Consider the following 18070-nt stretch of genomic DNA (forward strand, 5'->3'; position numbering starts at 1 on the left):
CAACCATGGAAGCTCCAAACTCAAACAACAGCAACAACAACAGGAGAAAAATCAGTGAGGGAAGATCTTTGAACCAATCAACCTCTAGCTAACTACACTGTAAAAAAATATATATACTGTTGTTTAATGGTAACTTACTGGCAGCTAGTTACGTGTAAATTACTATAAAAATATTTAAAATAGGAATTTAAGGTAACATACTAAATCTTTTTTACAGTAACGTACAGGTAACTGGCCTGCCAGTACCATAAAAACATGTTTTTTACAGTGTACCATACCAGGATTACTACTGATGTGTTTACTGGGATGGGATGATGATGTCACTCCCACCCTTGTGTTGAGAAACAACGACGGACTGACTGACTATAGCTCCAGTTAGGCATGTCAGAAGAGTAGACTCTCACATGTACAACATGTGAGGCATGTCCACTGAACAAAATGTATCCTTTTAAAAACCCTTCTGAATTTGACTTTGAGAGCCAGACTGCATTCTTGCGCTGTACTGTTCAGGTACTCAACTGTGAGCCCAATCTTAGCTCTAAGACCCTTTAACATTACTTCATCTCCCTCCCTCTCAATCTTTCTCTCGTTTTCTCTTTCTGCTCATCAATGATGTTCCCTCCTTCTAGCCCTCCTTCCTCTACAACCCACTGCTGTTACATAAGGAGAGCTGTGGGTGTTGTTTTGTGGTGCGACTTGGGGGTTGTGTGTGTGGTGTATGTGTGGTGTGTGTGTGTGTGTGTGTGTGTGGAAACAGCGGGAAAGGAAGTCTGGTTGTCTGCAGCCAGTACACAGCCCATGGTCATCCCAGGAATATGTCTCCTCCTTGGGCCTGGGCTGCCTGGAGGCCTGGGCTGCAGCCAACCATGTGGCTTCTCAATGTGACAGAACCATGGAGAAACACTCCACTCTCCTCAGCTCCTAGCCTGGTCCCACATCTGTTTGTGTCATTTGATGTGACAATGACCATAGCAGTTGGTTTGCATGAATAGATCTGGGACCAGGCTACTCAACTCTACTTCTCTCACTTTTTAGTACTTTCCCAAAGACAAAAAGGCAGTGTTTTATTTTACTCCCAAGTATTGCCACTGGCGGTAGTGTGTTGGTTTGACTAGCAATTCCTACCTTTTATTAGGTGGAAAGCAAACCACAATGCAAAATTGGCCCTTTGATGAAGGTGTGGTATTACCGATGTGGTATTAGTAATATTTTAAAGGAGCAATCTGCATCTACATTAATTTTTGGACTTATATGTACCCATTGATTCTTGAAGAATCCAACTTAAAAATGCCTCATGAGCTTAGTTCAACTGTCGTACCCCATCAGAACCCAAAATACAGTTGAAGTCAGGAGTTTACATACACTTAGGTTGGAGTCATTAAAACTCGTTTTTCAACCACTCCACAAATTTCTTGTTAACAAACTACAGTTTTGGCATGTCGGTTAGGACATCTACTTTGTGCATGACACAAGTCATTTTCACAACAATTGTTTACAGACAGATTATTTAACTTATAATTCAATGTATCACAATTCCAGTGGGTCAGAAGTTTACATACACTAAGTTGACTGTGCCTTTAAACAGCTTGGAAAATTCTAGAAAATGTCATGGCTTTAGAAGCTTCTGATAGGCTAATTGACATCATTTGAGTCAATTGGAGGTGTACCTGTGGATGTATTTCAAGGCCTACCTTCAAACTCAGTGCCTTTTTGCTTGACATCATGGGAAAATCAAAAGAAATCAGCCAAGACCTCAGAAAACTAATTGTAGATCTCCACAAGTCTGGATCATCCTTGGGAGCAATTCCAAATGCCTGAAGGTACCACTTTCATCTGTACAAACAATAGTACACAACTATAAATACCATGGGACCACGCAGCCGTCATACCGCTCAGTAAGGAGACGCGTTCTGTCTCCTAGAGATGAACGTACTTTGGTGCGAAAAGTGCAAATCAATCCCAGAACAGCAGCAAAGGACCTTGTGAAGATTCTGGAGGAAACAGGTACAAAAGTGTCGATATCCACAGTAAATCGAGTCCTATAATCGACATAACCTGAAAGGCCGCTCAGCAAGGAAGAAGCCACTGCTCCAAAACTGCCATAAAAAAGCCAGACTAGTTTGCAACTGCACATGGGGACAAAGATTGTACTTTTTGGAAAAATGTCCACTGGTCTGATGAAACAAAAATAGAACTGTCATTATGTTTGGAGGAAATAGGGGGAGGCTTGCAAGCCGAAGAACACCTTCCCAACCGTGAAGCACGAGGGTGGCAGCATCATGTTGTGGGAGTGCTTTGCTGCAGGAGGGACTGGTGCACTTCACAAAATAGATGGCATCATGAGGTAGGAAAATTATGTGGATATATTGAAGCAACTTCTCAAGACATCAGTCAGGAAGTTAAAGCTTGGTCGCAAATGGGTCTTCCAAATGGACAATGACCCCAAGCATACTTACAAAGTTGTGGCAAAATGGCTTAAGGCCAACAAAGTCAATGTATTGGAGTGGCCATCACAAAGCCCTGACCTCAATCCCATAGAAAATTTGTGGGCAGAACTGAAAAAGCGTGTGCGAGCAAGGAGGCCTACAACCCTGACTCAGTTACACCAGGTCTGTCAGGAGGAATGGGCCAAAATTCACCCAACTTCTTGTGGGAAGCTTGTGGAAGGCTACTCAAAACATTTGACCCAAGTTAAACAATTTAAAGGCAATGCTACCAAATACTAATTGAGTGTATGTAAACTTCTGACCGACTGGGAATGTGATGAAAGAAATAAAAGCTGAAATAAATCATTCTCTCTACTATTATTCTGACATTTCACATTCTTAAAATAAAGTGGTGATCCTAACTGACCTAAAACAGGGAATCTTTACTGGGATTAAATGTCAGGAATTGTGAAAAACTGAGTTTAAATGTATTTGGCTAAGGTGTATGTAAACTTCCCACTTCAACTGTATAAGGTTGTTTTACTCCAATGTTTGTAAACAAAGTAAATGTAGACAAACAGTATATAGCCTCCAACATGGTTAAAACAATCATTTTGATATCAAGGATGGTCAGTCCTTGCAGCCATAGTTGTGTCTATGAATTTGAGAGTGGTTACATTTCTCCAGGCCCATCCCTCAGCTTTTTACCAAAACAGGGGTGGGAGTACGCTTTGTTGTTGTTTCAACTGCTGATTCCCACTTTAAGAATTCCCCTTCAGCACACAGTGTTCCGTGTTCAGTGAGCCCTGTGTGTGTGTGTGGCAGACAGACAGTCTTCCCTCTGCCACACCTGCCTAAGAGAGATTTAGCTAACGCTATCCGACACCTAGCGCTAATCCTCTTTCAGATTGCACCCACCATCCATGAAATCCACTCACACAGGGAGAGAAAATACACAGTGATGCAGCGCAGGCAGAGGTGTTACAAAGATAATCTTCCCTGTCACTTTCGTCCTCTGGTTTTAAGGAAACAGAAAGGAAATTTCACAACTAAAGAATTACAGCAGTCAGATGGATGCAACCAGAGCCATATTGTATGAGAGAAAAGAAATGAGAAAAAGGTCTGGCTGTACAACCGATTGGCAAACGTACTGCAAATTGAGAAATCATGTGACTAAACTGATTAAAAAGAAGAAACTACACTATGAAACAAAGATATATGACAAAGAATGATAGTAAAACGCTTTGGAGCAACTTTTTGGCCATAATGAGCATCGTTATGTTTGGAGGAAAAGGGGGGAGACTTGCAAGCCGAAGAACAGCATCCCAACCGTGAAGAACGGGGGTGGCAGCATCATGTTGTGGGGGTGCTTTGCTGCAGGAGGGACTGGTGCACTTCACAAAATAGATGGCATCATGAGGTAGGAAAATTATGTGGATATACTGAAGCAACATCTCAAGACATCAGTCAGGAAGTTAAAGCTTGGTCGCAAATGGGTCTTCCAAATGGACAATGACCCCAAGCATACTTCCAAAGTTGTGGCAAAATGGCTTGTGACAACATGGCCAAGGTATTGGCGTGGCCATCACAAAGCCCTGACCTCAATCCTATAGAAAATTTGTCGGCATAACTGGAAAAGCGTGTGCGAGCAAGGAGGCCTTACAAACCTGACTCTGTTACACCAGCTCTGTCAGGAGGAATGGCCAAAATTCACCCAACTTCTTGTGGGAAGCTTGTGGAAGGCTACCCGAAACGTTTGACCCAAGTTAAACAATTTAAAGGAGGGGCCTCCCGGGTGACGCAGTGGTCTAGGGCACTGCATCGCAGTGCTAGCTGCGCCACCAGAGTCTCTGGGTTCGCGCCCAGGCTGGGCTGGGTTCGCGCCCAGGCTCTGTCGCAGCCGGCCGCAACCGGGAGGTCCGTGGGGCGACTCACAATTGGCATAGCGTCGTCCGGGTTAGGGAGGGTTTGGCCGGTAGGGATATCCTTGTCTCAGTATGTAATGTAATGTAAAATGTAATAAAATGTATGCACTCTACTGTAAGTCGCTCTGGATAAGAGCGTCTGCTAAATGACTAAAATGTAAATGTAAAATGTTGAGAGGGATGAGAGAAAAGAAATGAGAAAAAGGTCTGGCTGTACAACCGATTGGCAAACGTACTGCAAATTGAGAAATCATGTGACTAAACTGATTAAAAAGAAGAAACTACACTATGAAACAAAGATATATGACAAAGAATGATAGTAAAACGCTTTGGAGCCGCTTAAATGAAATTTTGGGCAAAAAGGCAAACTCCGCTCCACCATTCATTGAATCAGATGGCTCATTCATCACAAAAACCACTGATATTGCCAATTAGTTTAAGGATTTTTTCATTGGCAAGATTAGTAAACTTAGGCATGACATGCCAGCAACAAATGCTGACACTACACATTCAAGTATATCTGACCAAATTATGAAAAACAAGCATTGTAATTTTGAATTCTGTAAATTAAGTATGGAAGAGGTGAAAAAATGATTGTCTATCAACAATGACAAGTCACCGGGATCTGACAGCTCGGATGGAAAATTACTGAGGATAATAGCTGACGATAAATGGCACTTCTATTTGCCATATCTTCAATTTAAGCCTACTAGAAAGTGTGTACCCTCAGGCCTGGAGGGAAGCAAAAGTTATTCCTCTACCTAAGAATAGTAAAGCCCCCTTAACTGGCTCAAATACCCGACTAATGAGCCTGTTACCAACCCTTGCTATACTTCTGTGAAAAAATTGTTTGACCAGATACAATGCTATTTTACAGTAAACAAATTTACAACAGACTTTCAGCACACGTATAGTGAAGGACATTCAACAAGCACAGCACTTACACAAATGATTGATGATTGGCTGAGAGAAATTGATGATAAAAATATTGTGGGGGCTGTTTTGTTAAACTTCAGTGCGGCTTTTGACATTATCAATCATAGTTTGTTGCTGGAAACACGTATGTGTTATGGCTTTACACCCCCTGCTATATTGTGCATAAAGAGTTACCTGTCTAACAGAACACAGAGGGTGTTCTTTAATGGAAGCCTCTCCAACATAATCCAGGTAGAATCAGAAATTCCCCAGGGCAGCTGTCTACGTCCCTTGCTTTTTACAATCTTTACTAACGACATGGCTTTGAGTAAAGCCAGTGTGTCTATGTATGCGGATGACTTAACACTATACACGTCAGCTACTACAGCGACTGAAATGACTGCAACAAAGAGCTGCAGTTAGTTTCAGATTGGGTGGCAAGGAATAAGTTAGTCCTAAATATTTCAAAAACTAAAAGCATTGTATTTGGGACAAATCATTCACTAAACCCTAAACCTCAACTAAATCTTGTAATGAATAATGTCAAAATTGACCAAGTTGAGACTAAACTGCTTGGAGTAACCCTGGATTGTAAACTATCATGGTCAAAACATATTGATAGAACAGTAGCTACGATGGGAAGAGCACTATCAACAAGGCAGGTTCTACAGGCCCTAGTTTTGTTACACCTAGACTACTGTTCAGTTGTTGTCGTCAGTTTTCAACTGGCTCAGAACAGGGCAGCACGGCTGGCGCGTGGACGTACACAGAGAGCTAACAATAATAATATGCATGTCAATCTTTCCTGGCTCAAAGTGGAGGAGAAATTGACTTCATCCCTACTTGTATTTATGAGCGGTATTGACATGTTGAATGCACCATGCTGTCTGTTTGAACCAATGTCATACAGCTCAGACACCCATGGATACCCCACAAGACATGCCACCAGAGGTTTCTTCACAGGCCCCAAGTCCAGAACAGACTATGGAGGTGCACAGTACTAAATAGAGCCATGGTTACATGGAACTCTATTCCACATCAGGTAACTGATGTAAAATTTGATTTAAAAAACAGATTAAAATACATCTTCTGGAACAGCGGGGACTGTTAAGAAACACAAACAGACATGTATACAAACTCACGATAACATACGCACTATACACACACGCGTTATAGATATGTGGTAGTAGAGTCGGGGCCTGAGGGCACACACAATACGTTGTGAAATCTCTTATGAATGTATTGTAATGCTTTTAAAATGTATAACTGCCTTAATTTTGCTGGACCCCAGGAAGAGTAGCTGCTGCCTTGGCAAAGCACATTTCAACAAAAATTACTTGGACATTCCAGGATTTCAAAGGGCACCAACCACCAATTCAATAAACCATCAAGTTAGTTCTTAAAAATAAAACATTTGATACTTGGAATACTTAAGATTATACAAATATTTTTTTTTGTGAGCCTATACAACACTATTGCTAACCTTAGAGCACAGTTTAATCGTGCAAATAACATTTTAAGAAAAGTATCATTTAAGAATCTGTCCCAGTATGACTGCAGGTAAACTGATTAACATAAAAATGAACAAAATATAAGCCACAAGTTAGAGTTCAAGAATGAGATATTGCATTAAGACAACATTCTGTTTTGATCCATAATAAATACAAATACATAACTGGATGCAACCACGAGATAAAAACAGACAAAGCAACTATTATGTGTAATATAAATACACAGTAAATGTGTAATTGAAATGACCCAGTCCTGTGGACCAGGGGTCCAATTCAGTCAATTCATGAATCAAAACAATTCCTCATATTAAACAGCAATTTATTAATGAATCATTTACGTTCATGAAACTGAACTGTCTCCAACCCGGCTGTATACATTTAAATATCCCTCCTTTGAAAAATGTAGCAGGAGTTCCCATGAAGTGGTCTGACCACTGTGGTCTGCTGCCCTAGCAGTGATCCCATAATGGACCTGGCTGGCCTGCCTAGTTTACTGTACACTGGAGGAAAGTCCTTGAGCTGGCTGACCGACCACCACAGCTCAGTCCACAGGGTGGAGTAGAAAACAGTTTCAGTTACTGCATAATGAAGTCATTCCCAGGGTTCAAGGCACAACTACTCATGAGAGAGAGGCTGCCTACAGTCTGCAGAAGAGAGCACTCGTTCACTACCCCTCAATGTGATCTCACAAATGGACTGGTGGAAATATGTTGGATTCTACCTCTAGCACATGCCTATACCAATTCAATGAGGGGAAGTGATCAAATGCACACTCCAGGGGAGAAGAGAATTGGATCAGAACGACTGAGGGGCCTGGTAGGGATGTAGAGGTATAGAACATTGGGTGTGACAAGGTGGGAGAGGGGTAGGCGGCTTTGTGAGGGACATCACCGGGTGCTTTCCTCCCTGTCTCCCCTATCTCTAAAAATTCTTGAGAGTCCCGCTTCACTGCATGCGACAGGCGATTGAGGTGATCAGGGCCGGTGCGGTCTCGCCACCCCTCCTTCACTCAGCTGTCTCAGCAGGTCACCTGTGGCCCCTGAAGCCTTCAGGGTCCGCTACATCACAACATGTGAGTTGCATACTCAATATACTAATAGATACTGATGTATTATATACAAGTATTACAGGTAGTATCTTTTAGTCTCCATTTTGCATTTCATGTGTGAAACTACCAGGAAATATACTTGTCTCAGCCTATAAATTCCTGTGTTAAATCATGTGAGGCAGGATTTATTTTCTCTGTAATTTCTATTATCTCAGTGGTCACAGGTTAACACAGAGGAGAGTGAGAATGGAAGATAGAGAGAATAACAAAAATAATACTTGGATTAGAAAGAAAAAAAATAGAGTTCAGAGGGTCGTATCTCATTAAGCAATTGAGAAAGTTAATTAGGCAGTGCTGATAATTATTGCCATGGCAACCTGAGCGCGCTCATGCAAATTTGATTAAGGAGTTGCTGGTTGTTTATCTGCACTGGTGAGACAGAGATGGCGTTCCAAATGCCAGCCTATTGCCTATGTAGTGAACTACTTTTGACCAGGGCCCTGTTCACATTAAGTGCACTATATAGGGAATAAAGTGCCATTTGGCATAAAACCAGAGGCAGCATAGCAGGGCCAGCGAAGAACCCCAGAGACCCCTACAGGCGAGATGGTGTAGCTGCATGTTCTCTTACTAAACCCATTCCAGAGTTTCTCTAAATAAGATCACCTCATGGAGCAGAGCATGACTATGGTATTGCCAACATTCCTTTACAACAGACAACAGACAAGCATTAAGATGTTACTAAAATATATAATACCAGCCAAAAGGCAAAAAACTGATAGCTTTGCTACTGACCCTCAAAATTGGAAACAAAGGCAGGATGTGGGTCTTTGATTGGCCTTCAACACTGTCCTTTTAAAATCAACAATGATCAGTTCAATTCACAATATGAATCTTTGACTATATTATGAACCCAATGTCTGCTACCATCTATTCATTGGTACAGAACACTAACAATAATATATTTCCTAAATGGATGCATCTACCTAATAATGGTTTAATTTTCCTTCCTAGATGGAGAACATTTGTGAAACAACTGGCATGAGTTGATAGTAATCCATTGAGGTAGGACGACATCGGGTTGTTTCTAGATTCAACAAAAGAGAGCAGATCACAGTACACATGTTGCCCTCTGGTGGAAAAGAGATCAACAATTATAAGAACACAACATTCAAAATGAGCGACATGTTGACAGAATCTAGTAGAATCCAACACTGCATTGACCATGGAAATACAAGTAATAAAAATGAGCCACATTGTAGATAGAATTCGACACTGTCGACAGCTTGCGCATCAAATGGATATTGTGAAGGATAAACACCGTTTATCATGTATGAAGTAGCAGTGATTGCTACTTCTTACTCCCATAAAACTACAGATTGGTTTTGAGGACAGATTGCTTTTTCAAATTGTTTTTGATTTAACAAACCCACAAGTAATAATCAGAAACAAAAAGAGACATGAGTAAAAGTCATCACCTTGGGAGAGTAACTGACACATTTTACGTGTTCCCAGAACAGACAATCACATTCAGTTAGCTAAAAAATCCATTAATTAGCAGAAAAATCCCTTAATTAGCCATCCCAGGAGCTTTCTCAGTAGATGGCGTCGTGTAAAGTAAAAAGGTAAAACTGGGGACATGAAAGCAACACAGCAGAGACCCAGCGGGAGATTTCTCTAGGGACTAAACTAATCCTCCTTTCCCACCATCATCTCATCTCACACAGCAAAGAGAGGAGTATGGATTATTACTGTTTATTATACAAATATCAAACAAAGATATTAATTGTAATTACCATCATGTCACTGTTTAAACATTTTTTTAATGCATTCTTAACTGAATTTCATACACATCTGCCAATAATGGGATCCTTTTCAACCAACTGCCGAATAATTGTATAAAAATAGCAAAAACATAACGACTGTCTCACACACAAACTGGTTTGTTTCTTCCTAATTTCTTTAAAGCCAATTTGGACCCTCAGTTCATAGCCTTGTCGGAGTGGATTACTAAAATGTCTAGCGGTCTTTGTCTGGTTAACGTTACCCTCTGTCTTGACAGTAACATGGTTTTCAGTGAAACCAACGGCACTTAAAATATCCACAAATTCAGAGTGAATAGCAAATTTATAAGATTGTTTTTTGTAACAGAGCGGTGTTTCATTTAGTTTAGAATAATAAATAAACCTGTTAAACAAATGGTTCATATGCACCAATCTGTTACAGTAAGTCTTATGATAAGCTTCAAGAAGCCTGCGTATGTGTATAGGTTAAATTAGTTTAAATAGCATTTTAATCTGAGCTCAGACAGACACTACTTTGTCAGTACAAGTGAGATGAGCAATAAAAAAACTAAACATGTTATAATATACATTTGAAGCAGACAGACCAACAAAAAAAACATCCAAACCAAAATAATATATTATTTTTACAAACGTCTCCCTATATCAGGGTTGCTTATATATCCCTTTGTCACAGCTTGTACAGTACAGGAAGTTTTGATTGATTGGTTGTTCAGAGATGTGACCACTCTCCTAACTAATACTAACCCCTCCCATTACATTGTCCAGGGAGGTGCTATGTGCAAATTTGAAATGGCACACTATTCCTTAATTAACTTTGTAGTGCACTAAGGGAAATAGGGTGCCATTTTGAATACGACCTATATCAGAAGAGAAGGCGTGGGCTTCTTCCCTGGCCACGCCTCCTTGGCGTATTTCTTCTTGCGTGGTTCGTTGAGCGCCTCGGGCGTGTAGAGTCCAGGGGCAGGGTTAGCAGCAGGGTTGAGGGTGACGGAGGGCTGTGCTGAGGCTGAGGTGGGGGAGAGGTCCACCTCTGGAGCAGGGTTAGGGAAGACCAGCGGCAGGCCCCCCAGGATAGTAGCTCCAGCCTGGGCCACGGCGGGGAGGGAGCCGGCCTCTCCACTGGTGGGTGGGAGGTCTCCATAGAGCCCTCCACTGAAGGGGAAGTTCTGCATGCGTCTGGCCACAGAGTCCTCCAGACCTAGTGTAGCGTGACCCTCCATCTTCCTCTTCTGATTGGGTAGCAGGGTTTAGGTGGGAATGAGAAGATTGAAGATGGCAATACAGTAGCGTCAATTATGAAGCACTGAAGTACTCTGACAAATGTCTTTAAAAGGGATTTATAAATTAAATGGGATTGATTGATATGATCAATCTCGATTTTTCAACATACAACCACTTTTAGCATAGATTGATTGATTGCGAACGGTCAACACCAAGGTTATTGTAGTTGTTTAATTTCTCTTATTTTTTAAATTTGAAATTCAGTTTGTTTTCAGACCTGATTTGCTCATTTGTTTTTTGTTTTAGTAATATAACGTTACAAATATTTCTATTTTTATATTATTTCGATTCGGTTTTAGTGTTAGTAACAGAAATCAGGCATTTGTGTTGTATAGTAATAAATAAGGTGATGTAAGGTCATAGATAGGGTTAGGTTTAAATTATTAATTCAATCTCATTTTGACATGGATTTAAAAGCAATAGCGCCGAGAATGGTGCAAAAAATATGGCCGAAAGAAACTCTCTCATCCATGTTTACACCAATCCAATGCTTTTTTACTTTAGTTGTACATGTAAGAATAAGGTATTTTCATAGATATCGGTTTTACCATTTAGAAATGAAAGCACATTATGTACCTAGTCCCCCATTTGAAGGTGTCATAAGTATTTGGCCAAATTCACTTCTATTATTAGAGTAGTCCCCAAATTTTGGGGGGTTGTGTTTCAGATTAAGTTGTGCCCAATAGATATGAATGGTAAATAATGTATTGTCATTTTGGAGTCACTTTTATTGTAAATAAGAATAGAATGTTTCTGAACACCTCTACATTAATGTCGATGCTACCATGATTACGGATAATCATGAATGAATCGTGAATAAGGATGAGTAAGAAAGTTACATAAATAAGGTATAAATAAATAAAAAGCTAGATACATTTACACACCAGCTTCAGTAGCTTGAAAACCCCATTTAAATTTTTGCCCAAAGTAAGAAAAAGGAAACAAAAAAAGCATAAAGTAAGAGATGGACTTGAAGTAAAACAACTTTTGCCACTTTTCCCAAGAATCATCCCCGGCATAAAGTAAGAGATGGACTTGAAGAAGTTTACCTTGATAGGGACAACAGCAGTCTGTACCATGTTCCTGAAGCGCCCTACTGACGGGTCCACGTCCTCTGTAACAACAAGAAAACACACAGGATTACATTATTCATTGTGTGTGCGTGCGCATCTACATTCGTACACGGGTGTGTGTTCTTGCATGTCTGTGTGCAGGCGTGTGTGTATGTGAACATGAGTGTCATCATCAACCCTAACTACAGTAACACACCTGGGTTGATGACCTCCTCCTCCTCGCTGAAGGAGACCCTGCTGCTCCTCCTCTTCCTCTTGGGCCTCACGATGTCCAGGTTTCCATCCTCGATGGTCAGGGTGGAGATACGCTTGTTGTGGGCCGTGTTGAACTCTGTCAGGTTCTAGAACAGGGGAAACAAAAGGATAGCTGTGGTCAGGGTCATCAAACAGATTGAGAAACAAGAAAATTATACTACATAAGTGCTTGCACAAAAGATGAATCTCTCTCACAAGAACACATGACACACCCTTACCTCCAGCTCGGTCTCCTCCTCAGGTAGACCCAGTAGTCCTTTGAGCTCCTCATCCTCCCCTGCCTTCACCTCTCCCCCAGGTATGGTGCTGGTCTGAGGCTGGGGCTTCTCTCTCAGGGTGTAGACCCGTGTGGACGCCCCAAACGACATAGTGGAGTCGATGGGCACCTGCTGGGGCTTGTGGGGCTCCAGACGGATATGACCGAGAAACGTACCATGAGCTGAGGGGACAGTGTAACATGGATTGTGCTTTTTCGAAATTTCACTTCATGCTGAAAGTTGAAATACTGTATATTGTATTTGGCATCTACAATGATGTGGCATGACCCAAATATTTTTGTACCAGGGACCAGCAAGCTATGGCTCTCTTTCTTGAACGAATATTTACACTGAAACAAACACTTGACAACTAACTTAGTGTCAGACGACCAAGGAACACTGCAGGATATTAAGAAGTATAGATACTCACTACTGTTGAGATCGATCAGGAAAACCCTCTTGAGGTGTCTGTGGTAGACCAGGGCTGAGTGGACACGAGAACACGACTGGTGGTCTATGGTGAAGTCACACACGTCTGGATTCCGCCCAAACAGATAATATTTCTTCTCATCAATGATTAGCTTCTACAAAATGAAAAAAGGCAGGATGAAATGTGAAGAGAGTTGCCTATCTAAGGTCATGGACTGGTATTGCAATTGTTCTGTATATATACACACAAAATATGTTTTATTGTCACATACACCAGATAGGTGCAGTGAAATGTGTAGTTTTACAGGGTCAGCCATAGTAGTATAGTGCCCCTGGAGCAAATTAGGGTTAAGTGCCTTGCTCAAAGGCATTTTAGGGTTATATTATGTGTAGGTCTTTGACAGCCTTGTAATCCAAGGGGTCACTTGATACAAGCCACGTATTCTGCACACAGGCATTGCTCTTGCTTCTTCTATGTGTGGTTATTTTTGGTCCAGCACCAAAAGCTGTTATTGTCATGAAGGTGGAAGTTGGGGTCAGGGTTAAGACTAGGCTAGTAGACTTACCTCTACTAGCTTGTCTCCCTTCACCACATCTAGATGGAGTCCAGGTGGAGGTTTCCCTGCCCTGACAAAATACACATATGGCAGACACGCACAGTGAACGTTAATTGCATGCCATAATTATGCCTTTATTCAAGACTGTGGTTTCACTGCCTTGCTGCGAAAGTAGTTGAACAAGACTGTGGGTTTGCATGCCATTTCTTCTAATAATTTGTGTAAACTGCCCAAGCAATACTCTTACTGTAATTCTTATCTCGGGAAAGGAATAGGATTGCAAATCCTGCATAACAGTAAGCATTCGGGAACACCAATAATGTTACGCCATACAGCTTTATCAAACCTTGAAGCTGGATTTCACTGACAAGTTAACGTTAGTTAGTAGAATGTTCTTCAACAGCTAGCATACGACTGTGACTGAGCACTTCAAGATCATAGCCAAGTTAGCCAGATAGCTTGCTAGTTTCTAGCAAGTACACTACAGCCTATTTCGATACGACAATCTTGTTTATTTCGCCGACATGGACCTTACAACACTCTACTGCATGCTTTTGATTTTTGACAGTCAAAATTATGCATTAGACATCGTCGCAGGTCTTACCATGACGGGCAGTCAAAAAGAGGTGTGTTAGTGCTTGAGTTTGCTGCCATCTTACACCGTGTACTAGTGAATGCTGGGAAAGTGAGGACTTCAGGTTAGTCTGTAGAACGCTGGGTATCGTAGTTTAGGATGAAATACTTTATTGAAAATTAGCCTACTGTTATTTTGAAGTTTAGATAAAATTGTGTTAGTTTGTCACCATATTGTTGTTGATTATTTTATTAATCAAGACATCAAAATTGTTAGTTATTTTCATTGCAAGCATTCGTTTAGCCAATCAACATTCTACACTGTGCATCAGCTGTCATATACCATTGAGGACCTCAAACATAAAATAAATACAAAATAAAACAAGGGCACAGTCAACACATAAACCAAAATCTCCCTATTTGAGTGTAAATAATAAATAAACAAATACATTCTAAAGAATTGGTCCCATCACAAGTATCAGTCATGCATGTTGATAAACCAAAATGTTCTGTCTTTTTATTAAACAAATTCCAATAGCCATTCATGTAAGTGGACCTGAAACAACAGAAGACATTCTCTCGGCCGTAGTGGACCAGAAATGCTTGTCAATGGTGAAGAAAATGTGGCCTTCACTCATTAGTAACTCCAAGGAGTGGTTGCATGGAGTACAGGGGAAAGGGAAACGTTAAGACCAAAACTCCCCATTTCTCTACAAGAATTTTTTCCCCCCCCGTACTAAACACATCCAAATAAAGAAAGCACAGCCGTTACTTGATGACAGTCATGCTGAGGTAATCCTGCTTAATGTGTAGCTCCTGTAGACTGATGCCCCTGGGCTATGAGTCTGAGCAGCTCCTGAGCAGATTCAACACCTTACAGGAGGAGAAATAAAGCCATGTAAGAATGTGTATACACTGGCAGCCCAATTCTGATCTTTTTCCCACTAATTGATCTTTTGATAAATCATGTCAGATCTTTTTATGAGTTGATCAGATTGGTCAAAATACAAATTAGGGAAAAGAAATCTCAGAATTGGACAGCCTAAGACTACAGGCCCAATATAATTATCACACAGACAAATCCATTGTCAAGTTGGTTTTGAAACTGCATACCGAGGCCTTATCCAGAAACAACCCCGACCCCAAGACACTTATACCCTTTTCACACTACTTAGCCTAGCCAAGGTTAGCTGTACTGTGTTGTCCTGGTTACACATTGACGCTAGTTGCTGGAACTGTGCTGGTAAGGACAATGTGAAAATAAAAAGATCTGAACCAACATAGAACAGTTCAGGTCACCCCTATAGTCAATCAGGCATTAGAAGCTAGGGTCTAGGCCTCTCAAACAACTCTGGACCTAGAAGCCAGTTCCACTGCATGTTTTAATTGTTCCCCTCTAATCAGGGACTGATTTAGACCTGGGACACCAGTTGTGTGCAATTAATTATCAGGTAGAAAAAGGAAAAGCAGCAGGCTTCGGACCACGTGGGGTAAGAGTTGAGTACCCCTGGTCTAGGCATTGTTTCTGCTGCTGGGCTAAAGAACAGACCTGGCTCTGATTGGTACTCAGCCTGTACGTTGATGTGTCTCTGTCTCCAGCATTACCACCACTACACAGGTTCCTGTTGTGCTGCATGTGGGCCTGCACTACCTCCAGCATGTGAGGTGATCTCATTCAGGTCCTCAAGGCAACAGCGGTTGAAAGCCAACAATGACCTTTGGCCCTGGCAGGAGGTACATAAAGGGGGACAAATGTACCATAATCATGCATGTAAATACTAGACTTGAAGTACTGAATGGAATACATTTATCTGAATGATGCGCAGACTTCCAGAGACTGACACAAGTCCCTGGGGGAACAGTATATTATGCCCTATTTTTCAAAGACCTAGTTTTCATTTGAGCCATTTGTGGACGAAGACCTATAACTATCCACTTACCGCAGTGTACACCCATAGCTTTACGTCCAACAGTGGTCCAGTCATGTCGTCCAGAGTACAGGATATTGGTTAATTTCATTAAGAAATCAAATACAGACCGGTGTGCAATCAATGCAACAACAGCTTGTGTGTGACCAGGTATTTCATGGTGAAAGAGGTGGATAAACATGATATAAGGCCTGAGAAAGGGCTCTAGATTTCTCTACAAACAGGGACCCTTTCCTGGTGGAACAGAAACACTCACCTGGTTGACCTCGGTCTCCAACGCTGAAGACTTCCCTGGCAACTGTGGCAGACAGCAGCTGGGACACGACATCATCTGGAGGGCTGACCTCTGTCACAGCAGGTCAATGGAAAAGCATCATAATTTGGTACACTAAAGCTCATCTACTTTCTAAAGATAGGAATGCTAGCTCAATGCATTCCAAGACAACATTGTGTCATTGTGCAGTAAGCAGTTATGGGTTATGTGATGGCATCAGGGTTAAAATAAACACCTTGGTTTTCTTCTGTCCTGACTGGGAGGTGGTGAATCCACCTGGGGACTGGTGGTACCTGTATTCACTTCCCATATCAGAGCCTCTTTTGTATCCTTTGGGAAAACACATTGAACTACACAATACATCTACTGAAAGCAGGAACAAATGAGGGACTAAAACTTTTTTTTTAAAACACTAGTTAAATTCATTTGTGTGATACCTTTGCGCTGCATTGCAGGTCCCTTGACTCACCTTCAACCCATATGCTGTTAGAAGAGGGATTTTAGTTAGATTTGATAACGAGAACTACCCCATGAGATTAAAAGTAGGTGTTAGTTACTCTGTTGACAGATTAACATTTTGCTAGTGAGCTGAAATTTGGCAGTCAATTAACCAGAGGCTGAAGAGAATCAACTATATAACCTTTCCAAACAACAAAGGGTATCTACCGCTCAAAAAGCAGCAAAATTAATGGAAAACTTGCAGGGGAGTTGATTCTCACTAAAATATTCACTATGTAATCTAAGAGGACTTTGTTACATGCAAGAGGACTTTGCTAATACAAGTTTATTTTTGTTGGTTTTATTTATAATTCAACAATGAATGACACTTATTACAGCATGTATTGATACATTTCATTTAATCTCTTCAAAAATATCTTACAATGAAATACTGTTCATAGAAAAGTTTGAGCCCCTCCCCCCACACACCTGGTTGTAATGTACACTGGTGTTGGTGTTTATTTTCAACTGATGAGGTTTCTCTTTGTAATGGGTCCTGTTCTGAATAGGGCACTTAAGTGTGTCCCAAATCCACCCTTTTCCATAATATATATAGTACTGTTAGACCAGGGCCTTTGGTCAAAAGTAGTGCACTTAGGCAATAGGGTGCCATTTGGGACACAAATTCACCAAAGGTGACACATCTGAGGAGTCTGGTAGGATTATATTTCAGGCAACAAGCTCTTTCCCCATATCAAGCTCATCAGAAGCAGCAAAGACGTTTTTGAGTTGTTGACCCCAGTTGTGTGTACCCAATCTTGTTACACAAACCAACTTTCAGCCAATGAAGACATTATTACCACCACACCAATACAGTATCCAACTGTAATTATAAACACACTTCTGTATCAATGACAGAAGATAATGGAAGCTGAAGTAACTGTTGAAAAAAAGATAAAACCCATCACAAAAAATATACAACTCACTGTCAAGGCCCTTGAAAACAGAGCGTAGTAATGCAGTCAAGTCCATGAGCCTCCTCCTTTAACCTCTGTAGTAGCTCATATATAGTCCGAGTGCACAAAACATTAGGAGCACCTGCGCATTCCATTACAGACTGACCAGGTGAAAGCTATGATCCCTTATTGATGTCACTTGTTAAATCCACTTGAAAATCAGTGTAGCTGAAGGGGAGGAGACAGGTTAAAGAAGGATTTTTAAGCCACGAGACAATTGAGATATGGATTGTGTGACATTCAGAGAGTGAACGGGCAAGACAAAAGATTTAAGTGCCTTTGAACAGCGTATACCAGGTGCACCAGTTGGAGAATGTCAAGAACTGCAACACTGCTGGGTTTTTCACCGCTCAACAGTT

At 41.2% G+C, this 18070-nt stretch overlaps 1 protein-coding gene across 1 annotated transcript; it reads right to left on the reverse strand.

Moving 5' to 3' along the window:
• Positions 1-9573: 9573 nt before the first annotated feature.
• Positions 9574-14136, reverse strand: LOC120027248 (nuclear inhibitor of protein phosphatase 1-like). The gene is made up of 7 exons (XM_038972148.1): positions 14087-14136; positions 13492-13552; positions 12927-13080; positions 12458-12678; positions 12181-12325; positions 11961-12025; positions 9574-10859 (listed from the first exon to the last, which is right to left on the reverse strand). Exons 1-7 carry the CDS (start codon positions 14134-14136, stop codon positions 10488-10490), a joined length of 1068 nt encoding a protein of 355 aa, XP_038828076.1. The 3' UTR covers positions 9574-10487.
• Positions 14137-18070: the final 3934 nt, after the last annotated feature.

This window comes from Salvelinus namaycush, chromosome 32 (assembly GCF_016432855.1).
Source record: "Salvelinus namaycush isolate Seneca chromosome 32, SaNama_1.0, whole genome shotgun sequence".
In the NCBI taxonomy this organism is placed as follows: Eukaryota; Metazoa; Chordata; class Actinopteri; order Salmoniformes; family Salmonidae; genus Salvelinus; species Salvelinus namaycush.

Bases quoted from the DNA above. Each gene is read 5' to 3' on its own strand.
- LOC120027248 (XM_038972148.1), bottom strand. From the start codon at position 14,136: ATGGCAGCAAACTCAAGCACTAACACACCTCTTTTTGACTGCCCGTCA. The intron at 13,553-14,086 runs GTAAGACCTGCG...GTATTTTGTCAG, and splicing joins CTTTTTGACTGCCCGTCATG to GGCAGGGAAACCTCCACCTG. The intron at 12,026-12,180 runs GTGTGTTACTGT...TTGTTGTTACAG, and splicing joins GGAGGAGGTCATCAACCCAG to AGGACGTGGACCCGTCAGTA.